Source organism: Hyla sarda (assembly GCF_029499605.1).
Source record: "Hyla sarda isolate aHylSar1 chromosome 1 unlocalized genomic scaffold, aHylSar1.hap1 SUPER_1_unloc_2, whole genome shotgun sequence".
Classification (NCBI taxonomy): domain Eukaryota; kingdom Metazoa; phylum Chordata; class Amphibia; order Anura; family Hylidae; genus Hyla; species Hyla sarda.
The window spans coordinates 20,095-41,051 of record NW_026607581.1 but is presented as its reverse complement, the minus strand read 5'-3'; the positions used below and the strand labels follow the sequence as shown (position 1 = coordinate 41,051).

The window sequence follows — 20,957 nt, the reverse complement described above, 5'->3', positions numbered from 1 at the left end:
ATAGATTAAATCTTTCCCTGCAGGAATGTCCGCCTTATACTGCTCATCACCGCTCACAACTGTCTCTGGAGCATTAATATTGTTCGGATCTTCTCCCTGATTATAAGATGTAGAAGAAATATAGTAAAAGTCATCAGACAGTAGGAGAAGTCACGTGGGATGTTATAGATGAGCAGGAGATGAGGAGTCATGGAGGATGAGGGGACTGACCACAAGAGCTTCACAGCCCTTCTACAGATCATAGGGAATATCTCCATCTACCTGATCATCCTGTGGAAGAAGAGGACGGGGGACACCTCTCTGGTGCTGTTCTCTTACTGGATCTGACTGTAGGGAACACATACAGAGACTGAATTCATTCTTTACATACAAATAATGAGAGGACGTGTGTATATAGTCATGTCTATTACCTGGTGATGTGAGGGGCTGCTGATCCTCCATCATGACCTGATCCTTGTACTGATCCTTGTGTCCTTCTACATACTCCCACTCCTCCATGGAGAAATAGACCGCCACGTCCTGACACCTTATAGGAACCTGACACACAATGATACAGTCATCACCCCGACCCCTCCAGTGGTGTTACTGTATAATGTCCCAGCATTCCCAGCAGTGTCACCTCTCCAGTCATCACCAGACCCCTCCATTACTGTATAATGTCCCAGCATTCCCAGCAGTGTCACCTCTCCAGTCATCACCAGACCCCTCCATTACTGTATAATGTCCCAGCAGTGTCACCTCTCCAGTCATCACCAGACCCCTCCATTACTGTATAATGTCCCAGCAGTGTCACCTCTCCAGTCATCACCAGACCCCTCCATTACTGTATAATGTCCCAGCATTCCCAGCAGTGTCACCTCTCCAGTCATCACCAGACCCCTCCATTACTGTATAATGTCCCAACAGTGTCACCTCTCCAGTCATCACCAGACCCCTCCATTACTGTATAATGTCCCAGCATTCCCAGCAGTGTCACCTCTCCAGTCATCACCAGACCCCTCCATTACTGTATAATGTACCAGCATTCCCAGCAGTGTCACCTCTCCAGTCATCACCAGACCCCTCCATTACTGTATAATGTCCCAGCATTCCCAGCAGTGTCACCTCTCCAGTCATCACCAGACCCCTCCATTACTGTATAATGTCCCAGCAGTGTCACCTCTCCAGTCATCACCAGACCCCTCCATTACTGTATAATGTCCCAGCAGGGTCACCTCTCCAGTCATCACCAGACCCCTCCATTACTGTATAATGTCCCTGCAGTGTCACCTCTCCAGTCATCACCAGACCCCTCCATTACTGTATAATGTCCCAGCAGTGTCACCTCTCCAGTCATCACCAGACCCCTCCATTACTGTATAATGTCCCAGCAGTGTCACCTCTCCAGTCATCACCAGACCCCTCCATTACTGTATAATGTCCCAGCAGTGTCACCTCTCCAGTCATCACCAGACCCCTCCATTACTGTATAATGTCCCAGCATTCCCAGCAGTGTCACCTCTCCAGTCATCACCAGACCCCTCCATTACTGCATAATGTCCCAGCAGTGTCACCTCTCCAGTCATCACCAGACCCCTCCATTACTGTATAATGTCCCAGCAGTGTCACCTCTCCAGTCATCACCAGACCCCTCCATTACTGTATAATGTCCCAGCAGTGTCACCTCTCCAGTCATCACCAGACCCCTCCATTACTATATAATGTCCCAGCAGTGTCACCTCTCCAGTCATCACCAGACCCCTCCATTACTGTATAATGTCCCAGCAGTGTCACCTCTCCAGTCATCACCAGACCCCTCCATTACTATATAATGTCCCAGCAGTGTCACCTCTCCAGTCATCACCAGACCCCTCCATTACTGTATAATGTCCCAGCAGTGTCACCTCTCCAGTCATCACCAGACCCCTCCATTACTGTATAATGTCCCAGCATTCCCAGCAGTGTCACCTCTCCAGTCATCACCAGACCCCTCCATTACTGTATAATGTCCCAGCAGTGTCACCTCTCCAGTCATCACCAGACCCCTCCATTACTGTATAATGTCCCAGTAGTGTCACCTCTCCAGTCATCACCAGACCCCTTCATTACTGTATAATGTCCCAGCAGGGTCACCTCTCCAGTCATCACCAGACCCCTCCATTACTGTATAATGTCCCAGCAGTGTCACCTCTCCAGTCATCACCAGACCCCTCCATTACTGTATAATGTCCCAGCATTCCCAGCAGTGTCACCTCTCCAGTCATCACCAGACCCTCCATTACTGTATAATGTCCCAGCAGTGTCACCTCTCCAGTCATCACCAGACCCCTCCATTACTGTATAATGTCCCAGCAGGGTCACCTCCCCAGTCAGCAGCTCCATCATCTTGTTGATGAGTTCTCGGATCTTCTGTTCATCCATTTCCTCATGTATCAGGGAGTGAGGTGGGGGCCTCGGGATTGGGCTCAGGGTTCTTCCCCATCCTTCACACATAGGGGCCCGACAGCACCCACTAGAGGACTTCTTCACTACTGTGTAATCCTGTGTATGGAGAGACACATTAATATCACTAAGTACATTCCCAGAATCCCTCACCTCTCTAGTCATATCCATCTGTTATTACATAGATAAGAATGAGGTCATGTGACATCACTCCCAGAATCCCTCACCTCTCCAGTCATATCCATCTGTAATTACATAGATAAGAATGAGGTCATGTGACATCACTCCCAGAATCCCTCACCTCTCCAGTCATATCCATCTGTTATTACATAGATAAGAATGAGGTCATGTGACATCACTCCCAGAATCCCTCACCTCTCCGGTCATATCATCTGTTATTACATAGATAAGAATGAGGTCATGTGACATCACTCCCAGAATCCCTCACCTCTCCAGTCATATCCATCTGTTATTACATAGATAAGAATGAGGTCATGTGACATCACTCCCAGAATCCCTCACCTCTCCAGTAAGCCGGAAGAGTATCTGTAGGGTGAGGTTTATGATCCTGTCGGCCATCTTGTTCCTGTCTCTCTCCATGGTTGATGGGTCATCCAGGAGATTCTCTTATATAGAAGATATCAGCAGAGGATCCTGGATTGGAGAAACCTGAAGGGAAGAAGAGGAGACGATGGGAAATGGCGGCTGCTAATAGAAACAATAACAGAGAAAGATACAAATACACAGAAAGTTCTGGATCTTGTGATCTTCTTCTTTGTGGACCTGAAGGGGTTAATAGTAATGTCCCCTCCCCCAGGGCTCCTGATGTCACCACAACCGTATATACCTCCACCTGCAGACTGTACAGGAGCGTGTGCTTACAGGACCTGCGATGATGTCACCGTCATGTGATCAGTCACATGGAGGAGGAGGAGTCACATGATCAGGGGCTGCTGCTCTAGGCTCATCTGCTCAGTGTATGCAGGACTCTGCTGTGCTGGTTGTGATCGCTGCTGGATGAGCTGAAGTTATGTGTATGCAGCAGAGCTGTGTGTGTGTGTGATGTGCGTGGTGCAGAGCTGTGTATGTGTGTGTTATATATGTCTGCAGCAGAGCTGTGTGTAATGTGCATGTAGCTGAGCTGTATGTGTACACAGTAGAGCTGTATATGTGTAATGTACATGTAGCTGAGCTGTATGTGTACACAGTAGAGCTGTATATGTGTAATGTGCATGTAGCTGAGCTGTATGTGTACACAGTAGAGCTGTATATGTGTAATGTACATGTAGCTGAGCTGTATGTGTACACAGTAGAGCTGTATATGTGTAATGTGCATGTAGCTGAGCTGTATGTGTACACAGTAGAGCTGTATATGTGTAATGTGCATGTAGCTGAGCTGTATGTGTACACAGTAGAGCTGTATATGTGTAATGTGCATGTAGCTGAGCTGTATGTGTACACAGTAGAGCTGTATATGTGTAATGTACATGTAGCTGAGCTGTATGTGTACACAGTAGAGCTGTAGATGTGTAATGTACATGTAGCTGAGCTGTATGTGTACACAGTAGAGCTGTATATGTGTAATGTGCATGTAGCTGAGCTGTATGTGTACACAGTAGAGCTGTGTGTAATGTACATGTAGCTGAGCTGTATGTGTACACAGTAGAGCTGTATATGTGTAATGTACATGTAGCTGGGCTGTATGTGTACACAGTAGAGCTGTATATGTGTAATGTACATGTAGCTGAGCTGTATGTGTACACAGTAGAGCTGTATATGTGTAATGTGCATGTAGCTGAGCTGTATGTATACACAGTAGAGCTGTATATGTGTAATGTACATGTAGCTGAGCTGTATGTGTACACAGTAGAGCTGTATATGTGTAATGTACATGTAGCTGAGCTGTATGTGTACACAGTAGAGCTGTATATGTGTAATGTACATGTAGCTGGGCTGTATGTGTACACAGTAGAGCTGTATATGTGTAATGTACATGTAGCTGAGCTGTATGTGTACACAGTAGAGCTGTATATGTGTAATGTGCATGTAGCTGAGCTGTATGTGTACACAGTAGAGCTGTATATGTGTAATGTACATGTAGCTGAGCTGTATGTGTACACAGTAGAGCTGTATATGTGTAATGTACATGTAGCTGAGCTGTATGTGTACACAGTAGAGCTGTATATGTGTAATGTGCATGTAGCTGAGCTGTATGTGTACACAGTAGAGCTGTATATGTGTAATGTACATGTAGCTGGGCTGTATGTGTACACAGCAGAGCTGTATGTGTGTAATGTGCATGTAGCTGAGCTGTATGTGTACACAGTAGAGCTGTATATGGTGGTTATATACAGGTGGCGGCGACTTTATGATCATTAAGTATAATAACCTCCTTTTAGTTTAATACATTTTGCTGAGAAGCCGAGATCACTGCACATGTTGTAGATGCCACCATGTCTGTTTTTATTTTTTTTTCTAGTTGAATTTTTAATGGTCACTCTCAATAAAACAAATTTTTGCTATTGCACTCCTTATGGTAAATAAAAAAATCTTTGTTTAAATCTTTGTTTTTTATGTTTTTTGTGTTTAAAAAAGGTGCCTCTAGGTGTCTCCCTACTTGTCCAGAGCACATTTTCCCCATCTCATACACAGACTTTTGACTCCTGCTGGCCTGGCAGATGTTCAAACACAAGAAGTGCAGCCTGGAGTGCTGGGGGGGGGGGGGGGGGGGTGTTCAGACTTATCCAATCATAACTCATCTCACACTGATCTGCTCTGGGCTGTGTGTAGCAGAGTGAGGGAGGAAGCTCTCCCCTGTAAGGCTTCAGATGATGTCACGCCTGCTGGGGAACGCCCCTTCCCAGTCTGTGAATCTGACTGACCAGAAAATACAGAACAATATCAAGGTAGAAAACTAACAAATAATAAAAATAAAGGCCGGGGGTGGTTTATCACGAGGGGGGCAGTGACCTGGGAGGATTAATGAAACCGCGCGGTCAATGGCATAAACATAAAAAATACCAAAGCCCAGAATTGCTGATGTTTGGTCACTTCATAAACCACAAAAAATTATCATAATCGATCAATAAGCCCCAGGAAAACTATAGTGGTAATAAAATACTACAGATCCCGGCACATCCGGCTCGTACATTCCTGTACAAATAAGAGTTATAGGGGTCAGAGGAGGACGATTCTAAGTCTAATCATACACACGAAGCAGGAAGAGACAGAGGTCGGCAACTGCCAACAGCGGGTCTGACCGGGGCGCTGCATGGAGGTGAACGCCGCGAGCGCTCCGGGGAGGAGCAGGGACCCGGAGCGTAATAGGAGCTTTTTACTGATATACAGTGTGGAGTGCAGGAGGAGGGTGACAGAGCAGTGGGCCCCTGTACACAGTGCTCCAGGTCCGGGCCCCTGACAGCAGTACTGCCCCAATGGCAGCCCTGACTAGGGGGCAGAGCTACATGGACCCAGCCGGGACGGGAGGGAAATAAGCGGACTTCATCTTCTGTGTATACCGCTCAAAGGGTTAACCTACACTGTCCTGCAGTGTAAGTTAACTCTTTTCTTGGGCTGGCGCATAGGGCACAGCTCAGCAAGGGGTTAAGTGAGCCATAAATGTGTATACTGTAAGTTCTTGCTGGGCAGTAGGTATACGATGTATATCTACTGCTCAGCATCAGCTGTTCTCCCGGCTCTGTAGCTGCGAGCACAGCCGAGTCCCAAAATTAAGGAGTGACACTTGCTGCAATCTGTCCCTTACTGTAGGTACTACTGCTCCCAACATGGAGCACACTCTGCTCCATGCTGGGAGTTGTAGTACCTGTACTTATAGACAGATGTCCTGGGTGTCACTTCTGACACCTGTTGCGATCTGTCTATTAATGCAGGTACTACAGCTCCCAGCATGGAGCAGAGTGTGCTCCATGTTGGGAGTAGTAGTACCTGCAGTTAAGGTCAGATCACAGCGGGTGTCACTTCTGACACCCGATGCGATCGCCCTATCTATTGCAGAGATGCTGAGCGGCTTTCTTTTGCGCTGGCATTTCCGCACAATACTACGGCCGGCCAGTGATGTGAATATTTTCCGCCCAGAGTGGTGATTGGCCGGATGGTTGCAGCCAATCACAGCTCTCAGGGAAATATGAATGAGTCATGTGTTTCTATTCACATCACTGGCCGGCCGGAGTATAGTGCGGAGATGCCAGCGCAGGAGAAAGCTGCTCCGCATCTCTGCAATAGATAGGACGATCGTATTGGGTGTCAGAAGTGACACCTGGGGCGATCTGTCTATTAGTACAGGTACTACTACTCCCATCATAGAACAGTCTGTTCCATGCTGGGAGTAGTAGTACTACCTAAAAAAAATTTAAAAAAGAAAAAAAAAAGTTAAACACACACACACACACTTTGTTATAAAAATTATTAAAATACATTACTAATAAAAAGTTTAACAAAATGTATTTTTAAAAATATATTATTTTAACATTTAAATGGCCCCTTTCTAAATTTTTTTTATTGTCGGCTACATTTTTAGTCCCTTGCCTTTCAACATAAATTGATCCCTGTTTAAAAATTTATAAAAATTTTGTTATAAAAAATATTAAATTCATTAAATACAATTTTTTCCATCACTACTGCATTTTTTTTTTTAAATAAAAAAGGTATGTGCATCCCTTTTTTGGATCGCTAAAGTCCAAAAAAAGAATGAAAACCGCCTGAATAAATGCCAAAGTTAAAACCACATGGCGTTTTTCTTGGTGTTTTTTTCACTCCAATACACTTCGATGGATGGAAAACTCCACGATTTTCCCGAAAAAACGCCAAAGTCTCAACAAGAGGTCGTCTTTGAAAAACTGCCAAGGAGCCAAAAATAGCTGAAAAACGCCAAAATGAAACGCCAAACCGAAAAATGCCAAGTGTATATTTTGCAGTTCCCTACTAACTTGCAGCTGACATCTGGCCACAGCATTTTTTCACTGAAAAAACATGCCCTGCGGCAGAATGGGTGTTTTTGTGTAAAAAAAACTCAGTGGAATTCCAGCCTTAGGCTGCATTCACACCCCGTTTTCAGCCTACGGTTGCTGGATCCAGCTGGGGGAGGGGAAAAGCGTGCGCTCCCGTACCCCAGCCGGATCGGCGCTGAAATCCATTTACTTTAATCAAATGGTGACTCTGGTCGGCTCATTTTTGACCCGTATTCGGTTTTGTGACCTGATCTAAAACCGTAGTATACCAGAACCCGGGGGACACTGAGATATTGACGACTTCTCATATAGAAAAATGGATTTTAGTATCTGAGACCGAAAATAGACGTCAAGACGGGAAACGCTGGTCTAGGGTTTGTGATAAATAAAAGTATCTGCAGCGTCTTATGTTCAGAAGAGACGATCTTCAAGGGAGACGCGCGGATCCTGTCTGATGCCTTGAATTAAAGTCTCTATAATCATAATGAGAAGGGGGCGGGGACAACACTGACGCGTTACATTCCCTATATACAACGTCAGGGACAATATTACATTTATTATAAGTCCAGTGTGCGGAGATGAATATAAGAATAATAAATCATATAAGAAAGAAAACTTTTATTAACAATTGGTAACAAGTTTGGAGATGCAGTATATGATATATGTATAAATGTCAGATATCCTATGTACATGGTGAATATATAGATGTGTTATCTGCATCATTTACTGCTCTGAACTGGCATCTCCCCTGTGTGAGTTCTTTGATGCTGAAGAAGAGTTGATTTCCGAGCAAAACATTTCCCACATTCTGAACATGAAAATGGCTTCTCTCCTGTGTGAGTTCTTTGATGTTTAACCATATTTGATTGCTGAGTAAAACATTTCCCACATTCTGCACATGAAAATGGCTTCTCCCCTGTGTGAGTTCTTTTATGTTTAACAAGACTTGATTGCTGAGTAAAACATCTCCCACATTCTGCGCATGAAAATGGCTTCTCCCCTGTGTGAGTTCTTTGATGCTGAAGAAGAACTGATTTCTGGGTAAAACATTTCCCACATTCTGCACATGAAAATGGCTTCTCCCCTGTGTGAGTTCGTTTATGTTTAGCAAGATCGGATTGCTGAGTAAAACATTTCCCACATTCTGAGCATGAAAATGGCTTCTCCCCTGTGTGTGTTCTCTGATGTTGAACAAGATTTGTTTTGTCAGAAAAATATTTCCCACAGTCTGAACATGAATATGGTTTCTCCCCTGTGTGAGTTCGTTTATGTTTAACAAGATCGGATTGCTGAGTAAAACATTTCCCACATTCTGAGCATGAAAATGGCTTCTCCCCTGTGTGTGTTCTTTGATGTTGAACAAGATTTGTTTTGTCAGAAAAATATTTCCCACATTCTGAACATGAATATGGTTTCTCCCCTGTGTGAGTTCGTTTATGTTTAACAAGATCGGATTGCTGAGTAAAACATTTCCCACATTCTGCACATGAAAATGGCTTCTCTCCTGTGTGAGCTCTTTGATGTTTCACTAGACTTGATTTGTGAGAAAAACATTTCCCACATTCTGAACATGAATATGGTTTCTCCCCTGTGTGATATAGTTTATGTTCAACAAGACCCCATTTCACAGTACAACATTTTCCACATTCTGAACATGAAAATGGTTTCTCCCCTGTGTGAGTTCGTTTATGTTCAACAAGATGTGATTTATTAGCAAAACATTTCCCACATTCTGAACATGAAAGCGTCTTCTCTCCTGTGTGAGTTCTCTGATGTACAACAAGAATTGATTTAAAAGGAAAACATTTCCCACATTCTGAACATGAATATGGTTTCTCCCCTGTGTGAGCTCGTTCATGTTCAACAAGACCCCATTTCACAGTAAAACATTTCCCACATTCTGAACATGAAAATGGCTTCTCCCCTGTGTGAGTTCTTTGATTTTTAACAAGATTTGATTGCTGAGTAAAACATTTCCCACATTCTGAACATGAAAATGGCTTCTCCCCTGTGTGAGTTCGTTGATGCCCAACACCCCTTCTATGACCTTTATTTTGCTGAACATCCTGTGATGACTGAGAAGACAAGACCTGTATATAAGGATGAGATGACAGATCTTGGCTGTGAAGGGCTGAGGTTGTATCTGGGATAATGGAATGTTCTTCATATGTATCTTGTGTGATATCATCATCTGCTTTATAATCTGAAGATATAAGATTCTCCTCTGATCTCCAGGTACAAGAATCTGCAGAGAATAACACAGATTTTATTATCAGTATTAACCCCTTAACAACCCAGGAAATTTAAGCTTTTGTGTTTTCTTTTTTTCCCCTCCTCTCCTCATAGCCATAACTCTTTTATTTTTCTATCTACACTGTGTTTGAGAGCTTGTTTTTTGTGGGACTGATCTTACATTGTATTAACTGTGCATTAAAATATAAGTCAGGTCCATATGATCACAGTGATATCTAATTTGCATAGCTTTTGTTACGCTTTACATTTTTACAACTAAAAAGTTTAAATATTATTGGAGAGGTTCATTTACATTTAAAAATGTTTACACTTTTTGGTCCCTCTATAGGACTTGTATGAGCAGTCATTGGATTGCTCATACAGATCAGTACAGTTCGTATTTACTGCATTGATCCATTAGAGCCGACCATAGACAGGTTGTGTCAATAGCAGAGTCCCAGCAGAGTCCTAGCAAAGGCCTCGGGCTGCCATGACGATGGATGGGTCCTCATGTTCACTTCCTGGGGAACCAATCCTGACCACTGCACCACCAATGATTCTCACTAAGGCTGTATAAATGCTGATGTCAGCTTTGACTGTAACATCTAAGTGGTTAATAGCCAGCATCAGAGATTGCTCCCTGTCAGCTATTAGCAGCGGCCCTCAGCTGAAGAATGTGGCCAAGAGCCACCAGGTATAGAGGGGGCTCGCAAGGGCATATCTGTACACCCTGCACCCGCTCCCCAGCTATGATATGGGGTCATGTGTTGACCCCGTGTCATAGCGGGTCAGTCCGCAGTGGCTATCAACGGCCGGGACCTGTGGCTAATACCGGACATCACCGATCACGGTGATGTCTGGTATTAACCCCTTAGACGCGCCAATCAAAGTTGATCGCCGTGTCAAAAATAAAAGAAAAAGCTTCCCAGCAGCTCAGCGGTCAAAACCGTGGTCTCGATCAGCTGAGAGGACGCGAGGAGGGTACCTACCTTCCTCTTCCTTGTACGATCAGCGATCTACTGCTTTACGCCTGAGATCCGGGCTGGAGCAGCAGAGCGCCGATAACACTGATCAATGCTATGGCTATGGCATAACATTACACAGTGTCTGCAATCAGAAGATTACCCTATGGAGGCTATAAATGTGTAAAAAATAAAAAATGAAAAAAATAAAGTTAATAAATGTGATCTAACCCCTTCTCTAATAAAAGTTTGAATCACTCCCCTTTTCCCATTTAACCCTACCAGGACCAAGGGCATACACGTATGCCCTGACGTCCTGGGACTTAAGGGCCAAGGGTGTACCTATACCCCCTGGTCCCGTTAACGGGGTTTAAACCGTTCTCACCAGCGACACTTTGGGTGTTAGCGGGAAACTCGTGTGGGATCTTGTGCACCCTTTGCTGGATAAGGGTTACCACGTGTACGTGGACAACTTTTATACCAGCATCCCTCTGTTCACATCCCTTTCTGCCAGATCCACGTCCGCTTGTGGGACCGTGCGGAAAAACCAGAGAGGCCTCCCTCTAAATTTTGTACAGACACCTATCCCCAAGGGTGAGTCCCGTGCCCTTACCTATGAAAACCTGTTGCTGGTCAGGTATAAGGATAAGAGGGATGTCCTTATGCTGACCACTATTCATGGTAACGGCAGCTCACCTGTCCCTGTGCGAGGTACCCAACACCGGTCCTCAAGCCCGATTGTATTCTGGACTACAATCAGTATATGGGGGGAGTTGATCTTTCTGATCAAGTCCTCAAGCCATATAACGCCATGCGGAAAACACGGGTATGGTACAAAAAAGTCATTGTACATGGTACAGGTTGCCATGTACAACTCTTTTGTACTGACCCAGTATGCTGGCAACACAGGGACATTCCTCCAGCACCAAGAAGAAGTCCTAAAGGTCCTGATCTTTGGTGACCTGGAAAGAGCAGGCCGGAGTTCCCAAGGGTCTGGAGTAATAGGCGCCAGGATCGTCCCAGGCCAACACTTTCCAGGTGAGGTCCCCCACACTGGAAAGAAGGGACGAGCCCAGTAAAGATGCAGAGTGTGTCACAAGAGGGGGATACGGAAGGACAAGGGGGGACACGGAAGGACAAGAGGGGGATACGGAAGGACAAGAGGGGGATACGGAAGGACAAGAGAGGGATACGGAAGGACAAGGGGGGACACGGAAGGACAAGAGGGGGGATACGGAAGGACAAGAGGGGGACACGGAAGGACAAGAGGGTGATACGGAAGGACAAGAGGGTGATACGGAAGGACAAGAGGGTGATACGGAAGGACAAGAGGGGGAAGGACAAGAGGGTGATACGGAAGGACAAGAGGGGGAAGGACAAGAGGGGGAAGGACAAGAGGGGGATACGGAAGGACAGGAGGGGGATACGGAAGGACAGGAGGGGGATACGGAAGGACAGGAGGGGGATACGGAAGGACAGGAGGGGGATACGGAAGGACAGGAGGGGGATACGGAAGGACAAGAGGGGGATACGGAAGGACAAGAATTTTAATTCCATAAACCACAAAATTGCCCAAAAAAACCTTCATCAAAGAAAAAAAAAACCCTGATAAGACCTCTTGGGGTATTTTTTCAAAAATTGGGTCATAGGTCACTATCATCCAGGGTTTTTTATGTTGCCTCAAATAACAGAATAGGGACGGCCACACACATCACATTCACAGAATGATGATTCAGAGCATAGGGTTTGGGGCGGGCACACTTTTTAGTTTTGGCTATGCTCTGGTGTGCCCCCGCACACCAAATATGAGGTATGTCCATACGCCGAAGAAATGTATTTACAAATTTTGGGGGATGTTTTCTCCTATTACCACTTGTGAAATTAAAAAATTTGGGGTAACCCCAGCATTTTACTGTAAAAGATAAAAATTTTCCTTTTCACATCCTACTTTAATGAACATTTATCAAACACCTGTGTGGTGTTAAGGCTCACTGTACCCCTTGTTACGTGCCTTGAGGGGTGTAGTTTCCAAAATAGTGTGAAATGTGGGGTTTATTTTTGCTGTTCTGGCACTATAGGAGCTTCTTAACCTCCCTGGCGGTATGATTCTGTCTGGAAATGTGTACCAAAAGCGGTACAATTTTTTTTAACTCCCCCCATTTCACATCTCCCCCGTCACATTCCCCTCTCCCTTGTCACATCCCCCGTCACATTCTCCCCCCTCCTTGTCACATTCTCCCCCCTCCTTGTCACATTCTCCCCCCTCCTTGTCACATCCCCCGTCACATTCTCCCCCCTCCTTGTCACATTCTCCCCCCTCCTTGTCACATTCTCCCCCCTCCTTGTCACATTCCCCCCCTTGTCACATTCTCCCCCTTCATGTCACATTCCCCTCCCCCTGTCACATCCCCCCTTCATGTCACATTCCCCTCCCCCCTGTCACATTCCCCCCCTTGTCACATTCCCCCCCTTGTCACATTCCCCCCCAGTCACATTCCCCCCCAGTCACATTCCCCCCTTTGTCACATTCTTCCTATCCCCCCCTTGTCCTGCAGCAGGATACACCGGGTTTGCCGGCAGATTTCAAACCTAGTGTATTTGCTGCAGAACAAGCCCTTTCCCCTTCAGCCAATCACAGGCTTTACACCACTGCGGCCTGTGATTGGCTGAAAAGTGAAAGGTCCTAGAAGATGAATAGTGAAGAGAGGACACCCCGGACCGCATGGAGGGGAACGGCATCTGCAGGGACCGGGACTAGGTGAGCAAAAGTTTTTTTTATTTTACTACTTCTTCCTTTTACACTTAGCTCAGTGTTTTTCTACCAGGGGGCCTCCAGCTGTTGTGAAACTACTACTCCCAGCATGCCCGGACAGCCTTTGGCTGTTCGGGCATGCTGAGAGTTATAGTTTTGCAACAGCTGGAGGCCCCCTGGTAGGGAAACACTGACTTTTAGTATTTTTCTTTACCTGCTCTGGCCGGCCCCCGCAACGGGAGCCGACCAGAGCAGGTAATCGCATGTTTTCCCGGGGGGCCGCATCGCTATATCGCATTGCTTTTGCGATATATCGTACAGCCAGGCCGGGAACTCTGTAATTCTACCCCGCGCGTGACTCGGGGTTACCGATCCTAGCAGGGAAAATTAACCCCGAGTCACGCTCGGGAATACCGCTCAGGAGGTTAAATGCAACATGCCCCCCTCAACTGAACAGAGCAGGATAGGTTTGCTCCTGCTTTGGACAGTTCCTGAAATGGATCGGTGACTGAGCAGAATCTGTGACTGTTCTCTGCATTTAGTGGTTACTACGAACCTGGGCGGTTACCTGTAGGAATGTCCTCCTTATACTGCTTATCACCGCTCACATATGTCTCTTCTTCTTCTTTTATGTCTGTAGTATTATTATAGATCAGATCTTTCTCTGTAGGAATGTTCTTCTTATACTGCTCATCACTGCTCACATCTGTCTCTTCTTCCTTTATGTCTGTAGTATTATTACAGGTCAGATCTTTCCCTGTAGGAATGTCCTCCTTATACTGCTCATCACCGCTCACATCTGTCTCTTCTTCTTCTTCCTTTATGTCTGTAGTATTATTATAGATCATATCTTTCCCTGTAGGAATGTTCTTCTTATACTGCCCATCACCGCTCATATCTGTCTCTTCTTCTTCCTTTATGTCTGTAGCATTAATATAAAACAGATCTTTCCCTGTAAGAATGTCCTCCATATACTGCTCAGCACCGCTTATATCTGTCTCTGGAGCATTTATATTGTTCGGATCTTCTCCCTGATTCATAAGATGTAGAAGAAATATAGTAAAAGTCATCAGACAGTAGGAGAAGTCACATGGGATGTTATAGATGAGCAGGAGATGAGGAGTCATGGAGGGTGAGGGGACTGACCACAAGAGCTTCACAGCCCTTCTACAGATCATAGGGAATATCTCCATCTACCTGATCATCCTGTGGAAGAAGAGGACGGGGACACCTCTCTGGTGCTGTTCTCTTACTGGATCTGACTGTAGGGAACACATACAGAGACTGAATTCATTCTTTACATACAAATAATGAGAGGACGTGTGTATATAGTCATGTCTATTACCTGCTGATGTGAGGGGCTGCTGATCCTCCATCATCACCTGATCCTTGTACTGATCCTTGTGTCCTTCTACATACTCCCACTCCTCCATGGAGAAATACACCGCCACGTCCTGACACCTTATAGGAACCTGATACATAATGATACAGTCATCACCTCGACCCCTCCAGTGGTGTTACTGTATAATGTCCCAGCATTCCCAGCAGTGTCACCTCTCCAGTCATCACCAGACCCCTCCATTACTGTATAATGTCCCAGCAGGGTCACCTCTCCAGTCATCACCAGACCCCTCCATTACTGTATAATGTCCCAGCATTCTCAGCAGTGTCACCTCCCCAGTCATCACCAGACCCCTCCATTACTGTATAATGTCCCAGCATTCCCAGCAGTGTCACCTCTCCAGTCATCACCAGACCCCTCCATTACTGTATAATATCCCAGCAGTGTCACCTCTCCAGTCATCACCAGACCCCTCCATTACTGTATAATGTCCCAGCAGTGTCACCTCTCCAGTCATCACCAGACCCCTCCATTACTGTATAATGTCCCAGCATTCCCAGCAGTGTCATCTCTCCAGTCATCACCAGACCCCTCCATTACTGTATAATGTCCCAGCAGTGTCACCTCTCCAGTCACCACCAGACCCCTCCATTACTGTATAATGTCCCAGCATTCCCAGCAGTGTCACCTCTCCAGTCATCACCAGACCCCTCCATTACTGTATAATGTCCCAGCAGTGTCACCTCTCCACTCATCACCAGACCCTTCCATTACTGTATAATGTCCCAGCATTCCCAGCAGTGTCACCTCTCCAGTCATCACCAGACCCCTCCATTACTGTATAATATCCCAGCAGGGTCACCTCTCCAGTCATCACCAGACCCCTCCATTACTGTATAATGTCCCAGCAGTGTCACCTCTCCAGTCATCACCAGACCCCTCCATTACTGTATAATGTCCCAGCAGTGTCACCTCTCCAGTCATCACCAGACCCCTCCATTACTGTATAATGTCCCAGCAGTGTCACCTCTCCAGTCATCACCAGACCCCTCCATTACTGTATAATGTCCCAGCAGTGTCACCTCTCCAGTCATCACCAGACCCCTCCATTACTGTATAATGTCCCAACATTCCCAGCAGTGTCACCTCTCCAGTCATCACCAGACCCCTCCATTACTGTATAATGTCCCAGCAGTGTCACCTCTCCAGTCATCACCAGACCCCTCCATTACTGTATAATGTCCCAGCAGTGTCACCTCTCCAGTCATCACCAGACCCCTCCATTACTGTATAATGTCCCAGCAGTGTCACCTCTCCAGTCATCACCAGACCCCTCCATTACTGTATAATGTCCCAGCAGTGTCACCTCTCCAGTCACCACCAGACCCCTCCATTACTGTATAATGTCCCAGCAGTGTCACCTCTCTAGTCATCACCAGACCCCTCCATTACTGTATAATGTCCCAGCAGTGTCACCTCTCCAGTCATCACCAGACCCCTCCATTACTGTATAATGTCCCAGCAGTGTCACCTCTCCAGTCATCACCAGACCCCTCCATTACTGTATAATGTCCCAGCAGTGTCACCTCTCCAGTCATCACCAGACCCCTCCATTACTGTATAATGTCCCAGCAGTGTCACCTCTCCAGTCATCACCAGACCCCTCCATTACTGTATAATGTCCCAGCAGTGTCACCTCTCCAGTCATCACCAGACCCCTCCATTACTGTATAATGTCCCAGCAGTGTCACCTCTCCAGTCATCACCAGACCCCTCCATTACTGTATAATGTCCCAGCAGTGTCACCTCTCCAGTCATCACCAGACCCCTCCATTACTGTATAATGTCCCAGCAGTGTCACCTCTCCAGTCATCACCAGACCCCTCCATTACTGTATAATGTCCCAGCAGTGTCACCTCTCCAGTCATCACCAGACCCCACCATTACTGTATAATGTCCCAGCAGTGTCACCTCTCCAGTCATCAACAGACCCCTCCATTACTATATAATGTCCCAGCAGTGTCACCTCTCCAGTCATCACCAGACCCCTCCATTACTGTATAATGTCCCAGCAGTGTCACCTCTCCAGTCATCACCAGACCCCTCCATTACTGTATAATGTCCCAGCAGCGTCACCTCTCCAGTCATCACCAGACCCCTCCATTACTGTATAATGTCCCAGCAGTGTCACCTCTCCAGTCATCACCAGACCCCTCCATTACTGTATAATGTCCCAGCAGTGTCACCTCTCCAGTCATCACCAGACCCCTCCATTACTGTATAATGTCCCAGCAGTGTCACCTCTCCAATCATCACCAGACCCCTCCATTACTGTATAATGTCCCAGCAGTGTCACCTCTCCAGTCATCACCAGACCCCTCCATTACTGTATAATGTCCCAGCAGTGTCACCTCTCCAGTCATCACCAGACCCCTCCATTACTGTATAATGCCCCAGCAGTGTCACCTCTCCAGTCATCACCAGACCCCTCGATTACTGTATAATGTCCCAGCAGTGTCACCTCTCCAGTCATCACCAGACCCCTCGATTACTGTATAATGTCCCAGCAGTGTCACCTCTCCAGTCATCACCAGACCCCTCCATTACTGTATAATGTCCCAGCAGGGTCACCTCTCCAGTCATCACCAGACCCCTCCATTACTGTATAATGTCCCAGCAGGGTCACCTCTCCAGTCATCACTAGACCCCTCCATTACTGTATAATGTCCCAGCAGTGTCACCTCTCCAGTCATCACCAGACCCCTCCATTACTGTATAATGTCCCAGCAGTGTCACCTCTCCAGTAATCACCAGACCCCTCCATTACTGTATAATGTCCCAGCAGTGTCACCTCTCCAATCATCACCAGACCCCTCCATTACTGTATAATGTCCCAGCAGTGTCACCTCTCCAGTCATCACCAGATCCCTCCATTACTGTATAATGTCCCAGCAGTGTCACCTCTCCAGTCATCACCAGACCCCTCCATTACTGTATAATGTCCCAGCAGTGTCACCTCTCCAGTCATCACCAGACCCCTCCATTACTGTATAATGTCCCAGCAGTGTCACCTCTCCAATCATCACCAGACCCCTCCATTACTGTATAATGTCCCAGCAGTGTCACCTCTCCAGTCATCACCAGACCCCTCCATTACTGTATAATGTCCCAGCAGTGTCACCTCTCCAGTCATCACCAGACCCCTCCATTACTGTATAATGTCCCAGCAGTGTCACCTCTCCAGTCATCACCAGACCCCTCCATTACTGTATAATGTCCCAGCAGTGTCACCTCTCCAGTCATCACCAGACCCCTCCATTACTGTATAATGTCCCAGCAGTGTCACCTCTCCAGTCATCACCAGACCCCTCCATTGCTGTATAATGTCCCAGCATTCCCAGCAGTGTCACCTCTCCAGTCATCACCAGACCCCTCCATTACTGTTTAATGTCCCAGCAGTGTCACCTCTCCAGTCATCACCAGACCCCTCCATTACTGTATAATGTCCCAGCATTCCCAGCAGTGTCACCTCTCCAGTCATCACCAGACCCCTCCATTACTGTATAATATCCCAGCAGTGTCACCTCTCCAGTCATCACCAGACTCCTCCATTACTGTATAATGTCCCAGCAGTGTCACCTCTCCAGTCATCACCAGACCCCTCCATTACTGTATAATGTCCCAGCATTCCCAGCAGTGTCATCTCTCCAGTCATCACCAGACCCCTCCATTACTGTATAATGTCCCAGCAGTGTCACCTCTCCAGTCACCACCAGACCCCTCCATTACTGTATAATGTCCCAGCATTCCCAGCAGTGTCACCTCTCCAGTCATCACCAGACCCCTCCATTACTGTATAATGTCCCAGCAGTGTCACCTCTCCACTCATCACCAGACCCTTCCATTACTGTATAATGTCCCAGCATTCCCAGCAGTGTCACCTCTCCAGTCATCACCAGACCCCTCCATTACTGTATAATATCCCAGCAGGGTCACCTCTCCAGTCATCACCAGACCCCTCCATTACTGTATAATGTCCCAGCAGTGTCACCTCTCCAGTCATCACCAGACCCCTCCATTACTGTATAATGTCCCAGCAGTGTCACCTCTCCAGTCATCACCAGACCCCTCCATTACTGTATAATGTCCCAGCAGTGTCACCTCTCCAGTCATCACCAGACCCCTCCATTACTGTATAATGTCCCAGCAGTGTCACCTCTCCAGTCATCACCAGACCCCTCCATTACTGTATAATGTCCCAACATTCCCAGCAGTGTCACCTCTCCAGTCATCACCAGACCCCTCCATTACTGTATAATGTCCCAGCAGGGTCACCTCTCCAGTCATCACCAGACCCCTCCATTACTGTATAATGTCCCAGCAGTGTCACCTCTCCAGTCATCACCAGACCCCTCCATTACTGTATAATGTCCCAGCAGTGTCACCTCTCCAGTCATCACCAGACCCCTCCATTACTGTATAATGTCCCAGCAGTGTCACCTCTCCAGTCACCACCAGACCCCTCCATTACTGTATAATGTCCCAGCAGTGTCACCTCTCTAGTCATCACCAGACCCCTCCATTACTGTATAATGTCCCAGCAGTGTCACCTCTCCAGTCATCACCAGACCCCTCCATTACTGTATAATGTCCCAGCAGTGTCACCTCTCCAGTCATCACCAGACCCCTCCATTACTGTATAATGTCCCAGCAGTGTCACCTCTCCAGTCATCACCAGACCCCTCCATTACTGTATAATGTCCCAGCAGTGTCACCTCTCCAGTCATCACCAGACCCCTCCATTACTGTATAATGTCCCAGCAGTGTCACCTCTCCAGTCATCACCAGACCCCTCCATTACTGTATAATGTCCCAGCAGTGTCACCTCTCCAGTCATCACCAGACCCCACCATTACTGTATAATGTCCCAGCAGTGTCACCTCTCCAGTCATCACCAGACCCCTCCATTACTATATAATGTCCCAGCAGTGTCACCTCTCCAGTCATCACCAGACCCCTCCATTACTGTATAATGTCCCAGCAGTGTCACCTCTCCAGTCATCACCAGACCCCTCCATTACTGTATAATGTCCCAGCAGCGTCACCTCTCCAGTCATCACCAGACCCCTCCATTACTGTATAATGTCCCAGCAGTGTCACCTCTCCAGTCATCACCAGACCCCTCCATTACTGTATAATGTCCCAGCAGTGTCACCTCTCCAGTCATCACCAGACCCCTCCATTACTGTATAATGTCCCAGCAGTGTCACCTCTCCAATCATCACCAGACCCCTCCATTACTGTATAATGTCCCAGCAGTGTCACCTCTCCAGTCATCACCAGACCCCTCCATTACTGTATAATGTCCCAGCAGTGTCACCTCTCCAGTCATCACCAGACCCCTCCATTACTGTATAATGTCCCAGCAGTGTCACCTCTCCAGTCATCACCAGACCCCTCGATTACTGTATAATGTCCCAGCAGTGTCACCTCTCCAGTCATCACCAGACCCCTCGATTACTGTATAATGTCCCAGCAGTGTCACCTCTCCAGTCATCACCAGACCCCTCCATTACTGTATAATGTCCCAGCAGTGTCACCTCTCCAGTCATCACCAGACCCCTCCATTACTGTATAATGTCCCAGCAGGGTCACCTCTCCAGTCATCACTAGACCCCTCCATTACTGTATAATGTCCCAGCAGTGTCACCTCTCCAGTCATCACCAGACCCCTCCATTACTGTATAATGTCCCAGCAGTGTCACCTCTCCAGTAATCACCAGACCCCTCCATTACTGTATAATGTCCCAGCAGTGTCACCTCTCCAATCATCACCAGACCCCTCCATTACTGTATAATGTCCCAGCAGTGTCACCTCTCCAGTCATCACCAGATCCCTCCATTACTGTATAATGTCCCAGCAGTGTCACCTCTCCAGTCATCACCAGACCCCTCCATTACTGTATAATGTCCCAGCAGTGTCACCTCTCCAGTCATCACCAGACCCCTCCATTACTGTATAATGTCCCAGCAGTGTCACCTCTCCAATCATCACCAGACCCCTCCATTACTGTATAATGTCCCAGCAGTGTCACCTCTCCAGTCATCACCAGACCCCTCCATTACTGTATAATGTCCCAGCAGTGTCACCTCTCCAGTCATCACCAGACCCCTCCATTACTGTATAATGTCCCAGCAGTGTCACCTCTTCAGTCATCACCAGACCCCTCCATTACTGTATAATGTCCCAGCAGTGTCACCTCTCCAGTCATCACCAGACC

The 20,957-nt window shown here is 47.0% G+C and overlaps 2 protein-coding genes across 3 annotated transcripts in view; both read right to left on the bottom strand.

Annotated features, from left to right (window-relative positions):
- Positions 1-20,957, bottom strand: part of LOC130298054 (oocyte zinc finger protein XlCOF6-like) — a 42,166-nt gene that overhangs the window by 4,578 nt on the left and 16,631 nt on the right. Inside the window, exons 2-5 of one of the 2 annotated variants that reach the window (XM_056550942.1) lie at positions 14,680-14,806; positions 14,532-14,596; positions 13,891-14,365; positions 8,126-9,633 (exon numbers count right to left, since the gene is read on the bottom strand). In XM_056550942.1, the coding sequence (XP_056406917.1) occupies positions 8,126-9,633; positions 13,891-14,365; positions 14,532-14,596; positions 14,680-14,806 (2,175 nt within the window). Of the gene's footprint in view, positions 1-8,022; positions 9,634-13,890; positions 14,366-14,531; positions 14,597-14,679; positions 14,807-20,957 lie in introns of those variants that run through there. The other variant, XM_056550941.1, reaches the window with a different exon arrangement.
- On the bottom strand, positions 32-3,287 carry LOC130298069 (gastrula zinc finger protein XlCGF66.1-like). Its single transcript, XM_056550965.1, has 5 exons — positions 2,944-3,287; positions 2,341-2,520; positions 411-537; positions 262-327; positions 32-96 (listed from the first exon to the last, which is right to left on the bottom strand). Exons 1-4 carry the CDS (start codon positions 3,019-3,021, stop codon positions 266-268), a joined length of 447 nt encoding a protein of 148 aa, XP_056406940.1. The 5' UTR covers positions 3,022-3,287; the 3' UTR covers positions 32-96; positions 262-265.